The following is a 20,131-nucleotide window of genomic DNA, read 5'->3' on the forward strand; positions in this document are numbered from 1 at the left end:
AAAGAATATAATCAATCTGATTTCTGTAGGCTTATACTTTTCATCAAATTTGAAAGATTGTTGGCAATTATCTCTTCACATTGTTTTCTGTATGACCCCTCCCCGGCCTCAGGGAGTCCAGGTGCATGTATGTTATACCACTTGGAGTTGTCCCACAGTTGATTACTACTCTGTTCACTCTTCTCTTATGTAATTGATTTATCATTTGTTCTGAAATCCCTGATCTGCCATTAATCCCATGTAATGTATTTTTCATCTCAGACACTATAATTTTCAACTATAGAAGCCCAGTGTTAGGTCTTTTTAAAATACCTTTCTTGTCTTTACTTAACATGTTTAGTCTTTCCTCTAGTTTCTCAAACATACAGAATATAATTAAAATAACTATTTTAATGTTCCCATCTATCAATTCTATCATCTGGGTATGAATAACATTTTCTTTATTTTAACTCTGTTCCTTTTGTAAATTTCAGATTCACCTAGGCATAATTTGTGAGCGATAAGATATACAGATATAAAATTCAAAAGTAGAAATGCTTATGAATACATTTCTCAATGATTTTTTAAAAGCTATAAGTAGATAGCCATTCTGCAGGGATACTAAATGGAGATTAACCTATGCCTCATTTTAACTTACAGTTTCTATCCTTGAGACATTTGGTAGGTGATTTGCTGCTGTACAAGGTTGCCATCTGATGACAGAATTATAGAAACCCCATCTACTTTCGAAAAGTACAGCTCTAAGTTTCATTATTGAGTGAACCATTCTGACAAGCATTCAACAGCCAATTGTTGAACTCTAAGAGGTGCTGGACTTATGTTCCATTATAGTCTATTTCCTCAAGATGCTTTCAATTTCAAGGGAGACGAAGGTAGTTTACATCAGCGTGCTAGACTCTGGGCCAAGGGTACGCAGAATACACTGTGTGCATGGAAGTCGAGGTGTGGGCTGGCATATTTCAACAGGAAATTTTCTAGGAGACAAAGAGGCATCAATTGTATTAAAGGACATAAACCAACCAAATCAAAGCAAAAGAAAATGGGCAAATTATTAGGCAGTTTTACATTGATTTTATTCAGTTTTGATATTTTTATACCTTACAATTTTATCTGTTAGAAGTACATATATTGCTACATTTGAGGTCTAGGTTGAACTCTAGCAGTGCAAGCCTGGGCAAGTTATTTATCTGTGTCTTGGTGTTCTCATCTGTAAAACAAAGATAATATTTGAGCCTCGTACATAGGGTGACTAGGGGAATTAAATGAGCTAGTGTATGGAAAACGTTTAGAAGAGCACCTGGCATGTAGTTAAGAATTATGTAGGTGCTGACCACAATTGTTGAGGTCTCTTGTATAATCTCTGTGCTATCTCATGGGAATTGAAACAATATTTCACTAATTTTAATTAATATGGGGTTTTGTGGTTTCTTTGTCTCCATATTTGTTGGTCATCTATGATTTATTTACAGTAATATCCCTAGTCAAGAGCATACTCCCAATTTCAACATGTTCCTATGGAAAATATAACCCCTTTGATGGTATTCCATGTCTAGGAACACACCATGCTTCCCACCCTCCTCAAAAGTCATGTCTATATTCAGTTTTGTTCAAAATTAAGTTCTATAAATGTAGCGTGGTATCCTGGATTGGATCCTGGAGCAGAACATGAACATTAGTGGGGAAAGTGGTGAAATCCAAATAAAGTCCACAGTTCTGTTAGTAGTATTGGATTGATGTTAATTTCTTAATTTTGACAAAGGCACCATGATAATATATGATGTGAACTTTACAGGAAACTGGGTAAAGGACATTTGCAAATTCTCTGTACTATCTTTTCAATTCTTCTGTAAATATGTAGTAATTTTTAAATAGAAAGAATTTTAAAAACCAAGTTTGCTTCATACCTTGGACTCAAATCTATCTTCCACCTTATAGTCTTAGGAAAAAATGTGGCTTTTTACTAAGAAATAAGAATGTATCACCTACTCAGATCACAAGGTATCGTGAACCCCAGCAGTAGCCCTTAAGACAAGCCAACAGGCTTACATTTGGTTGTGATAAGGAGCTGAGGCATATGCAGAGCTACTCAGCTTACACACTGTGTGACAGAAACTAATTTCCTGACTTCAGTCGGTTTTGCAGAAATCATTCAAATCCAGCACATTGCTTAATAAAGACTTCTAAAATGCCTTTGTATTAAGACGGGGCTTTGTAAAACCCCTTTTCTTTTGTCTTTCTCTTCCTCCTCTTTCTTCTTTTTCTTCTCATTTTCCCTTCTGTCTCCATGTGTCTCTCTACATGAGTCTTTCTCCCTGGTGATTTCATTTGACAGTCTTGACTTATTTAAATCCAAGTTATTGAGGAAAAGTTTAAGATAAGTGAGGAACACAGCATAAGTTCAGGCAGAACTCTGCAACAGCTGACTCAGAATCCCTTCAGTATCAATGATTTGATGGAAGATGGTGGCGGGTCCCACTGAACACCTCTACAATAACATAGCCAACTCCCTTGAAGGATGAAAGTTAACAGATGTCAGAGAGGGACTGAGGTTTAGACTGCGGCTTTTCAGCTCTGAAGAGTCCCCCTAAAGTCAGACTCCGAGGAGGTCTGGCTTCAGGTAGTATAAACATTATCACTTTGACAGGAAAGAGCTACTTTTTCCAGAATCTTTTTATACATAGTAGATTTTAGGTCATCCTTAATTTTTTTACCTTTCAGTAGAGAGGGGGTCGTTGACCTACATACAGAGCCATTTCATTTTCTAACTCTTGATGACAATGGTCTCCACACCTAGGGACCCAGTTCTGTTCCAACCCCTTTTAGTCAGCAATTCTCCATGGGTGCAGGACTTTAAAACCTTTGAGTCTCTGAGTTCCTGGGATTAAAAAAAAAAAAAAATTATCTGTGCTTCCTTCCAACCTGCAAGCTTCAGAATTCAGAATTCAACACACAAAAAGGGATATCAGAGCTTTAATCTAGGAACCTTTTGAAGAGATTTTCCCAAAAAGAAAAGTTCCAGTAAAGTTACTCTCTTCACGTTAGTAGCCTGCATGCCAGTCTCGCCCTATTTATTACCAGATTCCTCTCCTTGACCCTTTTTAAAATTCTGAGATAATTAAAATGAGAGAAGAATTAGCAGAGTCCTGATTCTTTTTCTCATCTAATGCTGTCTCAATTTATACAAAAGTGAGGGGAATTTGCTTCCTTCATGAGCATGTTAGTAAAAAGCATGCACATTTACTTCTTTGTCCCAGCTGTGTCAATTCAACTAAATAAAAGTTCATTTTAAGCCAGAATTGGACTTGTGGAAGCAGCTAATTATCTTAGGAGGAAAAGATTGTTGAAGAAAATCATTGGGCAATTTTTCTCTAACTCAAACCTGGCAGGATGAAATCTGGGCAGAGAAAAATGAAGTATGCCTTTCCCTGAGGCAAGAAAGGTACTTTCTGGGCAGGATTTGAGCAGGAACAATTATTCTGAGTCCTCACCCCAGTCCCAAAGCTTCTGCCTAATAACAAGAGGTTTAGTTGCATGAGCTCTAGCTCATGGGCACTGATGCACAACCCAGAAAACAGTCCACTTTCTACAATCCAGATGAGTGATTGACTCATTATTCATGTGGAGAGGAGAAAACACGATCTGGTCCAACAGGACTTTGAGGCATCTTGAGGAATACTAAAGAACAAGCTGTCAGTTAGGGGCTGCCCCCATTGGATAATTTGATATTTGTACAAGAACTTCACATTCTGAATACCTGCAAGTGTCTGACTTGCTATGATCTTCCCCACAGGCTTGCAAGGCATGGTTATTCCCAGTTTACAGATTAGAAAGCTGAGGCTTACCAAGAGCCTATGTTTAATCAGTAAAATGGAAAAACATGGGCTCTTGGTAAAACATTACCAAGTGGAACCCATCAGAGCCAGGTTCAAAAGCCAGTATCGGCTCTTCCCTGGTGATCTAGTGGCTAAGACCCCCCCCATTCACAATGCAGGGGGCCCAGCTTCGATCCCTGTCAGGGAACTAGACCCCACATGCCACAACTAAGGGTCCACATGCAGCAACTAAGTATCCCACATGCTGCAACCAAGACCCAGCACAGTAAGACAATGAATCTTTTTTTTTTTTGAGTTAAAAAACAGAAAGCCAACGTCATAAGAGAGATGGATGTTGAAAGATAACTTCTCCCTTGTTAACCTAATCTTTTTCAAAAACCACTAATTGTCAGAAAGTAGCTCTGCTCATCTCTCATCACGAACTTTCAAACATGTTCTGTCATAGGTTTATCCTGTTTCCTTGCCACTTCTAGGATCTCAGGCAGATTCCTCACCTTTCTGGTTGCTTGCCAAGTTCTGTTTGAATACATACAACTCATTATTAGGAATTAAAACAGGTAATCCAGGCCAAATCCAAACTTTACCCTCTGGGCAAAATCCTTGATTAGACACCTCAAGAAAGATATACAGATGACAAATAAACACGTGAAATGTCCTCAACATCATTAGTCATCAGGGAAAAGCAAATTAAAGCCGTGAGGAAATATTCTTTATGTCACACTCTTTAGGATGGCTAAAGGCAAAAAGACAGACACCACCAAATGTTGACAGGAATGTGGAGCAACTGGAACTCTCATACATTGTTGTTGGGAGTGTATAATGATATAATCACCTTGGTAAACTGCTTAACCATTTCTTTTAAAGTTAAATATATACCTACCAGCAATTCTGCTTCTAAATATTTATCCAAAAGAAATAAGAACATATGCCCACATGAAGATTTACATGAAGATGTTCATAGCAGCTTTATTCATAATAGCCAAAAAGTGAAAATGCCCATCAGTATCAAAAAGAGAATGAATTTTAAAACTGTGGTATAGCTATACAACTACATGTGACTCATAAATAAAATAGAATGAGTTGCTTGTGAACACAACAATATGGATTAATATCAAAGACATGTTACACTAAAGAAGCCAGACCCAAAAAAAAGGTAGAAAATTATAGAAAAGACAAACATGGGGGAGAAACCAGAATCATGGCTGCCCGTGGTGACTGACCAGTGGCAAACACAAAGGAGCTTTTTGGAGATGAAAATATGCTACATCTTGGACATCCCCCATGGTCCAGGGGTTAACATTCGGCCTTCCAGCGCAGGGGATGGGGGTTCAGGGGTTAAGATTCGGCCTTCCAGCGCAGGGGATGCGGGTTCAGTCCCTGGTCAGAGAACTAAGATCCCACCTGCTGTGAGGTATGGCCAGAAAAGATTTGTTTCATATGCTCTGTCTTTATGCAAATGTCATAGCGGATGTCAGTATACTACGTTGATTACACACATCCTTTGCCAAAATTTGTACAGCTGTACTCTTCAGACCTGTGCATTTCTGTATACAAACTTTACTTCACCTAAAAAATAGATAAAAACATGTATATAAAACTTTTCTCTCATACAAGAGACACAGATGTAAAGAACAGACTTTTGGACTCTGGGAGAAGGCGAGGGTGGGATGATTCGAGAGAATAGCATTGAAACATGTATATTGCCATATGTGAAACAGATCGCCAGTCCAGGTTCAGTGCATGAGACAGGGCGCTCAGGGCTGGTGCAGTGGGACGACCCAGAGGGATGGGATGGGGAGAGAGGTGGGAGGGGGGTTCAGGATGGGGAACACATGTACACCCATGGCTGATTCATGTCAATGTATGGCCAAAACCACCACAATATTATAAAGTAATCAGCCTCCAATTAAAATAAATCAGAAAAAAAAAGCTTTTATCGCATACAAATCAAAGTTCCCCCACCCCCCATCTTTTTGGTGACTATTTAGTCATTCTCTTCTCCAGAGGTAGCTGGGGTTCACATCACAACCTAAAAAGAGAGTTGTTGTTGTTCAGTCGCTAAGCTGTGTCCGATTCCTTGTGATCCCATGGACTGCAGCATTTCAGCCTTTCCTGTCCTTCACTATCTTCCAGAGTTTGTTCAAACTCATGTCCACTGAGTCAGTGATGCCATCCAACCATCGCATCCTCTGCTGCCCCCTTCTCCTTTGGCCTTCAATCTCTCCCAACATCGGGGTCTTTTCCAATGAGTCGGCTCACTGGAGAATACTCTTGAGAGTCCCTTGGACTTCAGGGAGATCAAACCAGTCAATCCTAAAGGAAACCAACCCTGAATATTCACTGGAAGGACTGATGAAGCTGAAGCTCCAATACTTCGGCCAGCTGATGTGAAAAAGAGAGCAGAGTCTTGTATTTAACTTCTCTCCCACTTCTCCTCCCCTCACTCTGATGCCTCTGGGTTTCCCCCTTCATCCAATGCTGGCGCCAGGGCAGGAGAGGAAGGTTGCCCATTTCTTGTTGAGGAGGGGATACTAGTGAAGCTTCCAGAAAGTCAGACACTCCTTCAGTGGAAAGCAGGGCAAACAGTGGAACTGAATTATCAAAGCTAGTTCCTTCAGTCATTCCTCCGTCCACCCAAATGCAGAATTTCGCTTTCAGTTTGCAGGGTGGTGGGGGGAGACACGGGGAATTTGCCTAAAGTGTCGTTAGCAGCCACAACCATTGAATGCTTCAGAAGCAAATTAAATGGCAGCCATTGCTCCACGGGAAACCGTAAGAATAGACATGGCCGGCAGCTTCCCTCTCCATGCTCCCTGCTACCCTTCAGGATTTGTCCATTCGTATCAGCTATTTCAATTGTGGACATCTATGCTTGATAGTCTCACAGCTGAGCATCCTGGGAGAAAGGGGGGAGAAGAAAATACAGAGCAGAGAGGGGCGGGAGGCAGGGCCCCAGAGGAGAGGAGAGGCAGAAGGTCCAAACAAACCAAGTGGAAGCTGCTCCTCCATCAAAGTCAGGGCAGCAGCTTCCCCATCCTTCACCTGGAACAGCAGGGGAGTCCATGCACAGAGGCAGTCTCCTTGAGATGGCTTCATTAGAAAGCATGGCTGTATTGTCCTCCCGAGTCTCTCCCCCACATCCCCTGTGCACCAACCTAACCCCCCCACCGCCCCGCCCTGCAGTCCTGCCTTGCTCAGCATCCTGCCACACTGCCTGCCCTCATGGATGGACCCAGACTTGGCCCCAGCCACCCTGCCCCAGGGACATGTCTCCAGCCCATTCGCCTCCATGTCAACTCCAAGGAGGAACAGTAGCTTAATGATGATTCGACAAGACTGCTTCATGACACCCGTTACTCTCAGCAAACACACTGGCCACAAGGGGTTCCAGCGCAAGCACAGGAGGACAGTGAAGGGCAGCTGGAGTGTCCAAGGATTTCCAGCAAGTGAAGCTGTTGCTCTGGAGATAGATGCTGAACCCACCTGAGAGGGCTTGAAAGGAAGGTCTGTTTTCCCTCCAAAAACATGCAACTGACTTTTGTGAATTTCTCCCTGTTTTTGATAGTTCTTTGTCCTTGTTGTTGCATTGATCCTTGGAAACCATCATCCTCTGACGACTGTCGAGTCATTCTCGTCTCCAGCAGTAGCTGGGTTCACATCTCAATCAGGAGGTTCTGACTTGACTATGGGGTCACCGTCCTCTCCCAGGTCTCTACCCTTGAGATCACTGCTTCAAGCCTCAAAAACCACATCCTCATGGAAAACCAGAGAAAATGAAATCTCCAGTGCAGACTTGCCCAGAGAACTGGGCGAGAAGCAGGCTCCTGTTCCTTGCCCGCTAGCACAAGGTCCTCCAGCCAGGCGATGTCCCCAACCTTCTGTGCCTTCAGCGTCCTGTCTGAAGGCATGTCCAGGAGCCCTGCGGAGCGCTCAGAGAGGAGACCCTGCCCCCTGCCTTGACCTGGGGTACAGAGCATGGAGGATGCTCTCCACTTACTGAATGGACCAGTGAATGAAAGGTTTAGAGAGAACTTCTGGGAAATGCCTAGTGCCTTGCCTGGCTCTCAGAAGGTGCTTAACAAACAGTACCTATGGGAGGAGCAGCAAGGCGGGATGACAAAGGACTAAGCCAGACACAGCAGGCCAGCCTCGGCTCTGCCACCCCCTGGCTGGATGGCCCTATCTGAGTCACTGGTCTTCTCCTGAGCCTCAGTTTCCCCACATACAAACTCCACCTACAGTGCAGACTTGTCACAAAGCCTAAAGATAACATTCTTCTAGAAATAAATTAAAAGGTCACATGCTGGGGAATGCACTGAAGTCCCAGCTCAGAACCAGAGGCTATGAAATACTACTTTTGAGGGTTTTGTGCCACTGGAGGGGTGGGGAGGAGGGAAGCTGGAGAAGGAAAGCCTGAGCAGGCTCTGTCTCGTGGGGTGCAGGGCAGTTTGGCAGATGGTGTGAGCGGGTAAGGAAGAGGTGAGCACTGAGGAAGCCAGGCTGAGGCGCTCGGCACCATCTGCACCTGCCAGGTGAGGGGGAAAGCTGTGCTTCGGAAAGATGCTGGAGGTGCCTGGGAGCTGTGTGCCAGACGAGGGCTGGGAGGCCTACTTTCTTTACAAATAAGTCAAAATGACATTAATTCAACTGCCCTTGATGGGTTCATCTCTATTAACTCCTGCCTTTTGGCTCAAGCCACTTTTTCTGTGTACTGTCAACTTTGGGCCCCATAACAGCTTGTCACCATGATCATCATCAAAGATGGCGATGAAGGATGGTGGGGGGTAGGGGAAGTGTTTGCCCAAGTTGCTTCGTATCAGAGGTAGTTCAGACAACAGTGTCTCCTTCATCTCATAAGATAGAGACAAGCCGTTTTGACATGGTCGGATGAGAACGCACCCTTGATTCCTGACAGTGACGGTCCTACACTGTCTGCCACCAGGGAAGCCCAGACTGTCTCCAGGCCTTCCGTATTGTGTCTCCCAGCACAGCAGGACATCTGCTCGAGAAAACCTCGCTTGGAGGAAAGAACTCAGCCAAAGCAGAGCTTCCCACACAGTCCTGCAGAGGCTTGGGGTACACCTTCCTGCTGGGCCATTTCTTCCTTGACTGGAGATGCTGACAAACACAAGGTCAGGTCTTTCAGGTCCCCGAGACCGTTAACACTGCTTTGCTTGTCACTGAGGACCCTCCACCCACCCCCCTCCCTCGCCTCTCCTCTCACCTCCTCAGAGGTGCTGCCCTACAGCCTTCCCAAGACCTCTGCCTACACCTGGACAGATCAGTGGAAAATCTGAGCGCATTCTGGAAACCTGGAACGCTGAGCTGACTTTCTTAGAATCCATGAGCTAATGCTGTGGCTGGCGGGGGATGGTTCTGTTATTAATAACCTCTGCTGTTGTTCCGCTGTCAAACTGCAACTCTGAGTCACTTTGGAAAGTGAATTTGAAAATACCGGCAGGCAAAAAGGAAATAAAATCACCCTTCACCCCACCATCCAGAGGTGAACACGTTGGCTTGTATGTTTCCAGGCTTTCTTCCCACGCATATACATGTTTACTCTTTTTTTTCATAGGAGCGTTCGATGCTGTTTCAAACCTGGTCTTTACACATGACCACTGCAGACAGCTTTCCATGTCATTCAACAGGCTCCCACGCCTTCATTTTTAATGACTGCCCACTGCGTGCCAGCAGAGATGTGCCCCAGTCAATTCGTTGTGTTGTTTTTCTCTTGTGCCTGTGGTCTGCAACTTACATCATGACCTGCTCTAAGGAAGTGCCAAGATTTAGCCAATTAGAAGCTCTTCATTAAAAATGAAAAGAGTATCCTTGGTCCTCCAGAGGCTGGGCCAGTGTCCTCATTCTTCTGAAAGGTATCTTTGTTACAAAGAGCAACCTGGCCATCAGCCTGTTAGGCTGTGGACGTGGAAAAGAGACCCACTCGTATTTCCCGGTGGACTTCTTCAGAGAGGCTGGACTGCTTTAAAAAAAAAAAAAAAAAGCAGAGCAGGAGAAAATGTTTGGTGATTGTTTGTGAGCACACACAGGCTCAGTGGCAAAATGAGACGGAACCTTTGATTTCTAACCTCCTGCTGCACTGTTCAAAATTCCTCCCAGAGAGGCACGGAGGAAGCAAACTGAAGCACTCTGATTGTCAAATTTGCATCCTCTCTTAGCTGCTTATTGTCCCAAAAGACGCTTCACATCAAATCATACTTGTTTGTAAAGATCTTTCACCCAAGACAGACCACTTCTCAAGATACTGCTGACATGGAGGATAGAGGAATATGGAGAGAGGATTTAAAATATTGCAGGTCCCTGGGTAGAAATGTAAACAGATTTAACACCAGCGGCTTCCAGCCTGGAAACCCTCAAAGGATCCGGTGCAGAGTCCCAGTCAGGTAAATAACAGGAAAAACAGCGGCCACACAAAGGAAAACTGAAAGACGTTCATTAAGGAAATGCATTTGTTCAACATGCTTTTAGAGAATACCAGTAGTGGGCCAGCCCTGCCCTAGGTGCCAAGAAGCAGAAATAAAGACACGTCCATTTCTATACCCAAAGAGCCAACCATCTAAGAAAGAAGTCAGACGTGCCAGAGAACACTTGAAACACTGGTGTGACAAAGGCTGTGCCCGGAAGCAAGCAGGAAAGGACTACACCGGGCAACAGGATGGAGAGGCAGTCCCTTCCTTAGACACATGGAAGTAGCAGAGGGCGGTCATGCAGAAACAGACTCTGCCAGGGGTCACGGCCGCCTCACCGGCACAAGGCACGAAGGACGGCTGTTGCTGGGGAAATTTGCACTCACTGAGTACAGTAGGGGCAGACTGCTGAGAAGGACAAGACTAGAAACAAGACCTCTGGGGACTTCCCTGGGGGTCCAGTGACTAGGACTTCACACTCCCCATGCAGGGGGCCCGGGTTCGATCCCTAGTCAGGGAACTAGATCCCACATGCAGCAACTAAGAGTTCCTGTGCCGACAACTAAAGATCCTGCATGCCACAGTGAAGGCTGAAGGTCCCTCAGGTCGCAAATAAGATTCGCCACCACCTAAATCATCTTAAAAAAAAAAAAAAGAAATAGGATTTCTTGGGAATGGTGATCAACGTGTGGAACAGTCACTAATGGGCAAGGACTGAGGAGCCGGCCTTCAGTCCCAGGAACTGTAGACCAAAGGGCGCTGAGGACCCGTGGAATGCAGGGGCCAATCTCTGAGACTGGGGTTTCCTCCAGGGGCCAAGTGGGGAAGAGAGGGCGGAGGGCGGATGGCTGCCCATAATGCGGCCAGCTGATGCAGGGGACGGCCATGTCCCCTCCACTCAAGGGAACCGAGGATGCTGAGAAGAGAGAGAGTGAGAGAGCTGCCCAGGGAAGGAGTGAAGCCAGGAAGGGCTGAGTGGGCCAGGGGCCAATTGGCCAAGACTCAACAGAGCAGAGATGAGGAGGGCACCAACAGGAGGGGGAGCTACAGGGACCAGGGTCTTACCCTCTGCAGCCAGCATGCAGGCCCATCAGACTCCAAAGGTGGAGCAAACACCAGGGCAGAAACATCCCAGGAGGAGACCCAGGAGTAGGGGCTGAAGTGATGCTGGTGTCCCGTCAGTGCCCACGAACGCCAAGGGCCAGCAGAATGAAGGAGGGGCTCGGGAGGGTCTGTGAGACTGTCCTGCTCTCAGGCTGGGCCAGATTGGGTTAGTTCCCCACCAGTGTCCAGGGCCCCGGCCCAGTGGGCCTGTCAGCAGCTGCCACCTGGGCTTAGGTTGAGATGCTCGAAGTCCTCCCGGGTGTATAAGAAGCTCTAAGAACACTGCCCTCTTGCGAGAGCAGCCTTGGCACCGACCTGAGGGACCTGAGGGGGCAGGAGACACCCACCTCTGGGGAAGACTGGCTTCCCCTGCGAGCCGAGGAAGCCCCAGAAGCACGGGGGGGGCTTAGCTACTGCCAAAATCCAGAGGCCGTTCCGGGAGAGTCCAGTTGAAACACTGATGGTCCTACAGTTAGGTACGGTTGCCTGTTTTGCGCACACTTCCAGTCCTGTCTGAGGACACCCCAGGGCCAATCCGCCGCCGTGTCCTGAGGGACTGATAGATGTCCTCCCTAGGAATAGGGCAAGCCTTGCCTCACACCATCACCACAAGCAGGGGAACATGTCGGCTGATAAACAGCCCAACAGTTTAAGGGGCCCTCCTTACAACCGTGACTCCCAGGTCCTCAACTGCCACCTGTGACAAAGAGCCCAGGTTATTCATGTTTCCAGCATTTGAACCATATTGCCTTTTCCATGGTGACTCAGATGGTAAAAGAATCTGCCTGCAATACAGGAGACCTGGGTTGGATCCCTGGGTCAGGAAGATCCCCTGGAGCAGTGAATGACAACCCACTCCAGTATTGTTGCCTGGAGAATGCCATGGACAGAGGAGGCTGGCAGGCTATAGTCCTGGGGTCACAGAGCAGGACACAACTGAAGCGACTTAACACGCAGGCATACGGTGCTACTTTGGAAGGTGTGTGCTGTGCTTAGCCGGGCAGCCATGTCCAACTCTTTCAACGCCATAGACTGTAGCTCTCCAGGCCCCTCTGTCCATGGGAATTCTTCAGGCAAAAATACTGAAGTAGGTTACCATGCCCTTCTCCAGGGTATCTTCCTGACACAGATGGAACCCAGGTCTCTCAGTAGTCACAAATTACAAAGTTTTAACGCACGTGGAGGAAAAAATTCCTAGCTGTTTCCACCGTTTAGTAACTGGTGAGCCTTGAAGCCTTCCCCGCCCCCGCCCCCGGCTTTGCCATCATCGCATTTCTTTTGAGGCCCAGTGTGGACTCCTGTATAACCTGGGCACGTGGAGATCTGGATTCCTGCCCTTGCCATTTGAGGATCAACTCCCCAGGGGAGAAGGGCAATGGGTCCAAAGGCCCAGAACCAGCAGGCAGGGCATGTGGGGCTGGGGCAAGCAGGGCGCGGATGCCGGCTTGCAGCCCCATCCGGGTGACAGACCTTGACCTCCCGCAGGTGCGCGCAGGCGCTGCTGGAGCACGGCGCCTCGGTGCAACTCGAGGGCGGCGCCAGCCGGGACACGCCCCTGCACGTGGCGGCGCAGCGCGGCCTGGATGAGCACGCGCGCCTCTACCTGAACCGCGGGGCGCGCGTGGACGCAAGGAATGGCCGCGGCGAGACGGCCCTGAGCGCGGCGTGTGGTGCAGCCTGGCGGCCCGATGAGCACGCGCGCTGCCTGCGCCTGTGCGCGCTGCTGCTGAGGCACGGCGCGGCGGCAGACACACGCGACGAGGACGAGCGCAGCCCGCTGCACAAGGCCTGCGGCCACGCGCGCCCCGGCCTGGCGCGCCTGCTGCTGCGGCACGGCGCCGATGCGCGCGCGCTAGACTACGGGGGTGCGTCGCCGCTGGCCCGCGTGCTGCAGACGGCCGCCTGCGCGCCCGAGGCCGAGCCGCAGCTCACGGTGCAGGAGCTGCTCAACCACGGCTCCCCCACCGTGTGGCCCGACGCCTTCCCCAAGGTAAGAGGGGGCCCGGGACAGGCCGCGACGACTCGCAGCGCAGGGACCCGGCCTGCAGCCCGGTGCCATGCCACGCTTGTCAGACTTCCAGGGGCCGGGGAACCCCCTGGAGACAGGTGCGGATGCAGATTCTGAATCCGCAGGAGGCGGGTGGCAGAGTCTGGGTTTCTACCAAGCTCTCAGTGAAGTCACATGTTGAGGAGCAAGGGCTGGGAAGCCTTTTCTAGAGTTCCTAGGAGATTAAAACGTTGGGGTGTTGACAAACATACTCGAGTGTGACCTTGCAAAGGTGTCACCTGGAGGTCCCAGGGTCTTGGTTCTATGATGCTGTGATGGCTCAAAATATTTTGGCCAAGATATCTTTGGGTGTAATTGGTGAACAATGGAAATCAGCCTCTTCTCACATCTGGTATCTGACTTGAAATTAAATACCCTATGTGGTCATTTGCCTGATGACCTCACCACACTCCTGTGAAATCCTTCAGACAGGACATTCCCCAGCTGGGTGTCTGTCAGGTGAAGCGTCCCGTCCAGGGTCAAGCTTGTGCGGGAACTACTTTGTAGACTTGACTCAGAGCAGCTCGTCGTTTTTCCATATGTCAGATCTACACTGAAATGAGACAGATGAAGAATAAAAATTTCTTATCAGATGGACTTCCCTGATAGTCCTGTCGTTAAAACGCCATGCCTCCACTGCAGGGGGCAGGGGTTTGATCTCTGGTGGGAGAATTAAGATCCTGCATGCTGTCAGGCACAGCAAAAATAAAAAATAAAATCTAACATAAATTTTGAAGGAAAAAAAAAAAAGCTTTATCGTCAGAAAATAATCAGATACAAAATGTTTCCAAAAGAAAAGTTCTCAAAATACTGGTTAAGAGGTTGTCCTCCCTAAAGACGTCATTGAAGGGAAGCCATTCCATTAGATGTAAAATTGGCTGTGCTTAATTTAATATTTATCCCAGACTTGCCAGTCATATGCAAGAGACATGTTTTGGCCTGATTGGTCTTAAACAAAGAGCTTAAAAGCTGTTATCCAAAAAGGACAATATTCTAGATGATCTGAAATAGTGAGATTCACACAGTTCTCAGATGCCAACTTTGCTTTGTGGGGGTATACAGAATACAGTTCTTGTCTATCAAACGATAGGTGAGACATGGAAAATCCACCCAGACAAGTCCTTGGGCATTTCCTTATTTGACAAACAGTATGACAATTTCTTATGCCAACTCTTGCACTGTCTTCAAGTAGTTTTCTTGAGGCACTCTGCTAATGCAGTGATTTCAATTTCCTGGGCTCTTGAAAGGGAAGACATGCCAGCATTTTTATAGTCTGTAATATTTATATTACAGACTTTTGTAATATATTCATAATTTACATTTCAACATTTCCCAATACTAGCAGGCTTAGTCCATCAACTGATAAAATGGAAACAAATGGAAACCTCCCACCCCTCCAGTTCACACCATGAACCAACAGCCTTTTGTTGTGAAACTGCATAAAGAATGAATAAGAGGGCTTCCCTGGTAGCTCAGTGGTAAAGAATCCGCATGCCAGTACAGGAGGAACGGGTTCGATCCCTGATCCAGGAAGATCCCACATGCTGAGGAGCAACTCAGCCTGTGTGCTGCAGCTAACTGCACCTGTGCTCTGGAGCCCAGGAGCCGCAACTGCTGAGCCCACGTGCTGCAACTGCTGAAGCCCGTGTGCCCTAGGTCCTGTGCTCTGCAACAAGGGAGGCCACTGCAGTGAGAATCCCACGCCCTGCAACTAGAGAGTAGCTCCCGCTGCCACGACTAGTGAAAAGCCCATGCCGCATGAAGACCCAGCACAGTCAAAAATATATAAAATTATTTTTTAAAAAAAGAATGAATAAGAAAACAAGAAAGAAAGACTTTGCTTGATGAGCCACAGTGAAAACTACCTGGGGCAAACTGATCTCCATCCAGGTGTCCTTGTCTGAGGTGCAGCAGCACAGGCAACATTCTGGGGACAGGATGGCAGCCCGTGAACTCTTGTCTCCAGGGCTGGAAGAATGGCCCCGACTCGATCCAGAGATGCAGGGCAAGACCCAGTGCCTCCCCTCCGGGCCTCCTGGGGCCCTGTCCTGGGATCCCCTTGGGGAATCCTTTGCCAGCCACTCAGGAATGCAGCTGGGTCAGTGGGGTGCAGGCTGGATGAGGTTTGCATCTGGGACCAGCTAGTTGCAGTGCAGACCCAGGGGCCAGGAGCGGTGCTTGGCTCCTGGAAATGATGATGCGCATCTCCCAGCAAGTGCACACCACCGTGGAAGGCACTGGAGTTTCTTTGAGAAATCTTAATCTCCAGCCGGCTTTCACAGAATAGCAGTATGGCCTGCCCTGAACAGAGCACCGTGCAGGCACCTGCGGATCTTCCCTCAGTTTGTTGAATGAGAAAAGAGTATTCCAGCAACTTCACCACCCCTGGGGCTGCATGGACTCTTTGGAAATGGGCATCCCACCTCTTTATTCTGAAGATCCCCACATCTCCAGAGGGTATCCCCGCATGAGTGCTAAGGATGTCCACAGCCCAGGCCCCTGGCACCAGCGCTAGGAACAAGTTGTGGACAAGAGCGCGTTTACCAGTCCTGGGCATCCTCCGAGCCAATGTGAGACTCTGGCCTCGCCCCCACCACCCTCCCCACTCCCCGCCCTTCAACCAAAGCGAACACTCTAGAAATCAGGCAGGAGCGTCTTCCTCCACCAAGGCCCCCTGCGCGTGCTCCACCGGGGAAGGGGTCTAATCACCCCGCGGGACATAAAAGGGCAGCCCCGACTCGCTCAGCAGCCCCGTGGAGCGCGCAGCAAACAGGCTGAAACGAGCCACAAAGACGCCCGGCAGGCGGGACTCAGCGCCATGGCGAGGCGTACACAGAAGCACCGGGGAATGTCACAGAGCAGGCCGGCCGTGGGCAGCCGCCGCGCTGTAAATAGATGTAAAGAGACACCCACGGAGCTCAGAATTACTGAGGCAAAAGGTTTCACAGCGAGCTCATGACATAAATCACAGTTTCCCCCCACGCCCAGACAAAGGCGCCAGCACCACGGCGGGCGGACTCAGAGCAGCCGTCGGAGCCGCGCGCACTGCGCGGCCGCCGACATCAAAGCGGTGTCACGGCTGGGGATGCTGGCGTGTTGACAATGCCAGGCCTTTCTGCCCGGCTGACCGCTAGTTAACACCAGAGTCGGGTCGGGGCGCAAGGGCAGGTGCAGGCACGGTGTTAGGCTGCAGCCAGGTTTGAATCCTGGAAGTTGTTGGGACTGAAGGGTCCCCCGCCTGGAGGAGAGCCGCCTGGAGGAGAGCCTCCGGCAGGAGGGCGGAGAAACGCACAGGAGGGTGGGTCTGCACTGGTTGCGACTAGTTGACTTTGCAGGTTGGATGCTTGGTCTAGAATAACGACTGCTCACCTTCTGTTGGCCTTCTGCTCCTCACCTGAGCAGTCATACATAATTTCCGCTTAGAGGGCTCCCCAGCCTTCCCTGGTAGCTCAGCTGGTCAAGAATGCGCCTGCAATGCAGGAGACCCAGGTTCGATTCCTGGATCGGGAAGATCCCCTGGAGAAGGGATAGGCTACCCACTCCAATATTCATGGGCTTCCTTGGTGGCTCAGATGGTAAAGAATCCACCTGCAATGCAGGAGACCTGTATTCCATCCATGGGTTGGGAAGATCCCCTGGAGAGGAGAATGGCAACCCACTCCAGTATTCCTGCCTGGAGAATCCCAAGGACAGAGGAACCTGGCAGGCTATAGTCCATGGGGTCACAAAGAGTTGGACATGACTGAGCAACTAAGCACAGCATGTAAGGCTTCCCAGGTGGCTCAGCAGTAAAGAATCTGCCTGCTGATGCAGGAGGCTGGGTTTGGAACATCCCCTGGAGGAGGCAATGGCAACGCGCTTCAATATCCTTGCCTGGAAAATCCCATGGACAGAGGAGCCTGGCGGGCTACAGTCCATAGGGTTGCAAAGAATCAGACACAACTAAAGTGACTGAGTACACACACACAGACCTGCCCCCGAGTTGGAGGCATGCCTGGACCACGCCAGTGATGAAAGCTCCCCCCACCCCCCCAGGCATCCCTTAAGCCCTTGTTCAACAAACATTGCTAGGAGCAGCTGTGCTCCAGGCTGGAGTTGGTGTTTAATTGACACATAGAGCTGCCAGTCACCTGGGTGAGATGGCCTTAACTCAGACAACCACATACACCACTATGAAGTTGCTGTGGTGTGAAGGCCCTGCAACCCTTGGAAGTGCCAAACTTGGGGTGGGGGGAGGTGCGGGGACCAAACCTGGCTGGGTGGGGGTCCAAGGCTCCTTCAAGCTCTTATAGTGCAATCCCAGATATGAAGGCTGAAGACACAGCTCTGTGGAGAGGGGAGGGGAAACCATTCCAGGCAGAAGGAACAGCAGGTGCAAAGGTCCTGGGGCAGGAGGAACACAGCAACATATGTGGGGCAGGGAGGGGAGGGTAATGCAGTAACTGGAGGGGAAACAGCAAAAGGAAGCAGCTGAGCTGGGGCACTAGGCAGAGCCCTCCTTAAGGGTTGCAGCCTTTGTCTTAAGAACAGTGGGAGTCTATTACATCATCTTAAGCCATCAAGAAAGTGAATGTGTTTGTCACTCAGTCGTGTCTGACTCTTGGCAATCCCATGGACTAGCCAGCCAGGCTCCTCTGCTGGTGGAATTTTCTAGGCAAGAATACTGGAGTGGGTTTCCATTCCCTTCTCCAGGGGATCTTCCCAACCCAGGGATCAAACCGGGTCTCCTGCATTGCAGGCAGATTCTTTACCATCTGAGCCACCAGGGAAGTGACATAATCTAATGGGAACCGGAGATGGGGATGGAGGGGAGGGTGACTTCTCTGCTCAGGGGTAGAGAACATGCTGGCCTAGAGGGCCGCTGGAAACCACAGACAGTCTTGCACACCAGGTGAGGGATGTAGGCAGCTGGAACAAGGGGAAATGGAGGTGGAGGGCAAGAATGACTAGGGTTCTAGAAATATCTGCCAGTCTCACGTCTTGCCTCTCCTTCTGGTCATTGACCACGCTGCCAATATGGACCTGAAGTTTTCATATTTTCTTTTTTACCTAATTACGGAATTCGGCAAGGGGACTTCACACTCCAGTTTTCCGTGAGGGGAGCCTGGAGGGAGCAGTAGTCAAAACCCAGGGCTCCTCTCCCTGCCTTCACACAGCAGTGTGTACACACGCTGCCCCCCACCGTGTTAGGAGGGGTGAGCTCTCAGCAACAGCGCGCCTCCGTCTCCCTTGCTCTTGTTTTATTTATCCATCTACACAGAAAGCAATGTGCCCGTGTGATTTTTTCCCCCCTTAATTTTCTTTCTGCCGCCTCATTAGCCGGAGAGAGCGTGCGCGGACCCTAATGACATCAGCGTTGTCAGAGTGATGCGGCTGCTGAGTCTCGGCAGACAGCAAGGAGGCAGCGGAGATTTTTAAACCGCGTTGGCGTAGAAATAATGAAGGCGGCCAGCTGCCTGGCAAACATGAAGGAACGCAGGGGTGGGGGCTGGTCAGGGGGTGGGGAGGGTCTGGAGCCCCAGAGAGGTGGAACAGAGGAGAGACAGGAAATGAATTCCCAGAGACAGGCAATAAGACTTTGTCACAGTCCGTGACCCCGGGAGGAGGGGTCTGGAGGCGGGTAGCTCTTGAGAGAATGGGGGTGGGGAGGTGGGGAGGTCCAGGTTGCATGCAGTCACTGGGAGCCATTGACTATTTTGCTGAGAAGTGAGAGGACTGATGGGAGGGTAGCTGGAGGCTCCAGGTTGGCCTGAGGAAGGTCTGAAGACGCAGGAACTGCCTAAAATACCTCAAAAGACAAACAGGCTAGATGTGCAGAGGTCCAGTGTGACCTCTCTTTAAAAGGGCGTTTCCTCCCAACGTGGAAAAGGGGCCAGTTGGGTTCAGGGGCTGTTGTGCTCCAGGGAGATGCCTGTTATCGGTGGCTCGCGTAAGCCAGAAATACCAGCTCATCAAGAGCCCACCATGGGGTGCGAGGCCGGGAGACTGCACACCCGCCTGGCTCTCCCCTTGCACCCCAGCCTCCTGTGGTCATTCTGTCTCTCTCCTCTCTAAAGCCCATTTAAGCCCAGCCTTGTGACCATCATGGATTAGGGAAAAAAACAAACTTTGGGTAGGAAGGGGACTAGAGATGATAATGGTAATATGATTATCAGGTTCAAAGAGCATCTGCTCCTGTCTTCATGTTAAAGTATCTCTGAAGACATACACAAGCGGAGGGAAGGATGGAAGGAAGGGGGAGAGGGAGAGAAAGAAAATCCGTGCACCAACAGAAAGACCTCACGTCTGAGTCAGGAAGGGCCAGCACGCCTCTGCTGCATGGCCCTAAGTTTTCAGGCGGTCAAGTAGACATTAAGGCAAACGTTTAAGCCCACGAAGTAGCAGCGGATGCTGGTGGTGGTGCAGTGCATTGTGGGAGATGCAGTACAAAGTGCAGCGGTGGAAACTGAGGAACCGAGGTTGCATAGCAACCTGCTGACTCTGCTAGGGGGAGGGTGGGAGGAAGAGGCCTCCTGATGGAGCACAGGTGACCAGGAGGGTGTACAGACTAGGACCCGGGCTGGGCATCTCCCTTACCAGCCTTCCTCCACTTTGCCCCTCCACCATCTCAAAGGCTAACAGAGAAAAGGACCATGGACTTCCCCTGCGTGTCCACAGACTTCGTGTCTGGATCTAACCTTAACCAGAGATGAATATAGAGAAAAATAAATGGATTCATGGAG

General features: G+C 49.2%; 1 protein-coding gene across 2 annotated transcripts in view; it reads left to right on the top strand.

Annotated features, from left to right (window-relative positions):
• ASB18 (ankyrin repeat and SOCS box containing 18) overlaps nt 1-20,131 on the top strand; it is a 76,657-nt gene that overhangs the window by 37,618 nt on the left and 18,908 nt on the right. For both annotated transcript variants that reach the window (XM_018040801.1, XM_018040795.1), the window contains one exon: nt 12,848-13,352. In XM_018040801.1, the coding sequence (XP_017896290.1) occupies nt 12,848-13,352 (505 nt within the window). The remainder of the gene's footprint in view (nt 1-12,847; nt 13,353-20,131) is intronic.

This window comes from Capra hircus, chromosome 3 (assembly GCF_001704415.2).
Source record: "Capra hircus breed San Clemente chromosome 3, ASM170441v1, whole genome shotgun sequence".
Lineage (NCBI taxonomy): Eukaryota > Metazoa > Chordata > Mammalia > Artiodactyla > Bovidae > Capra > Capra hircus.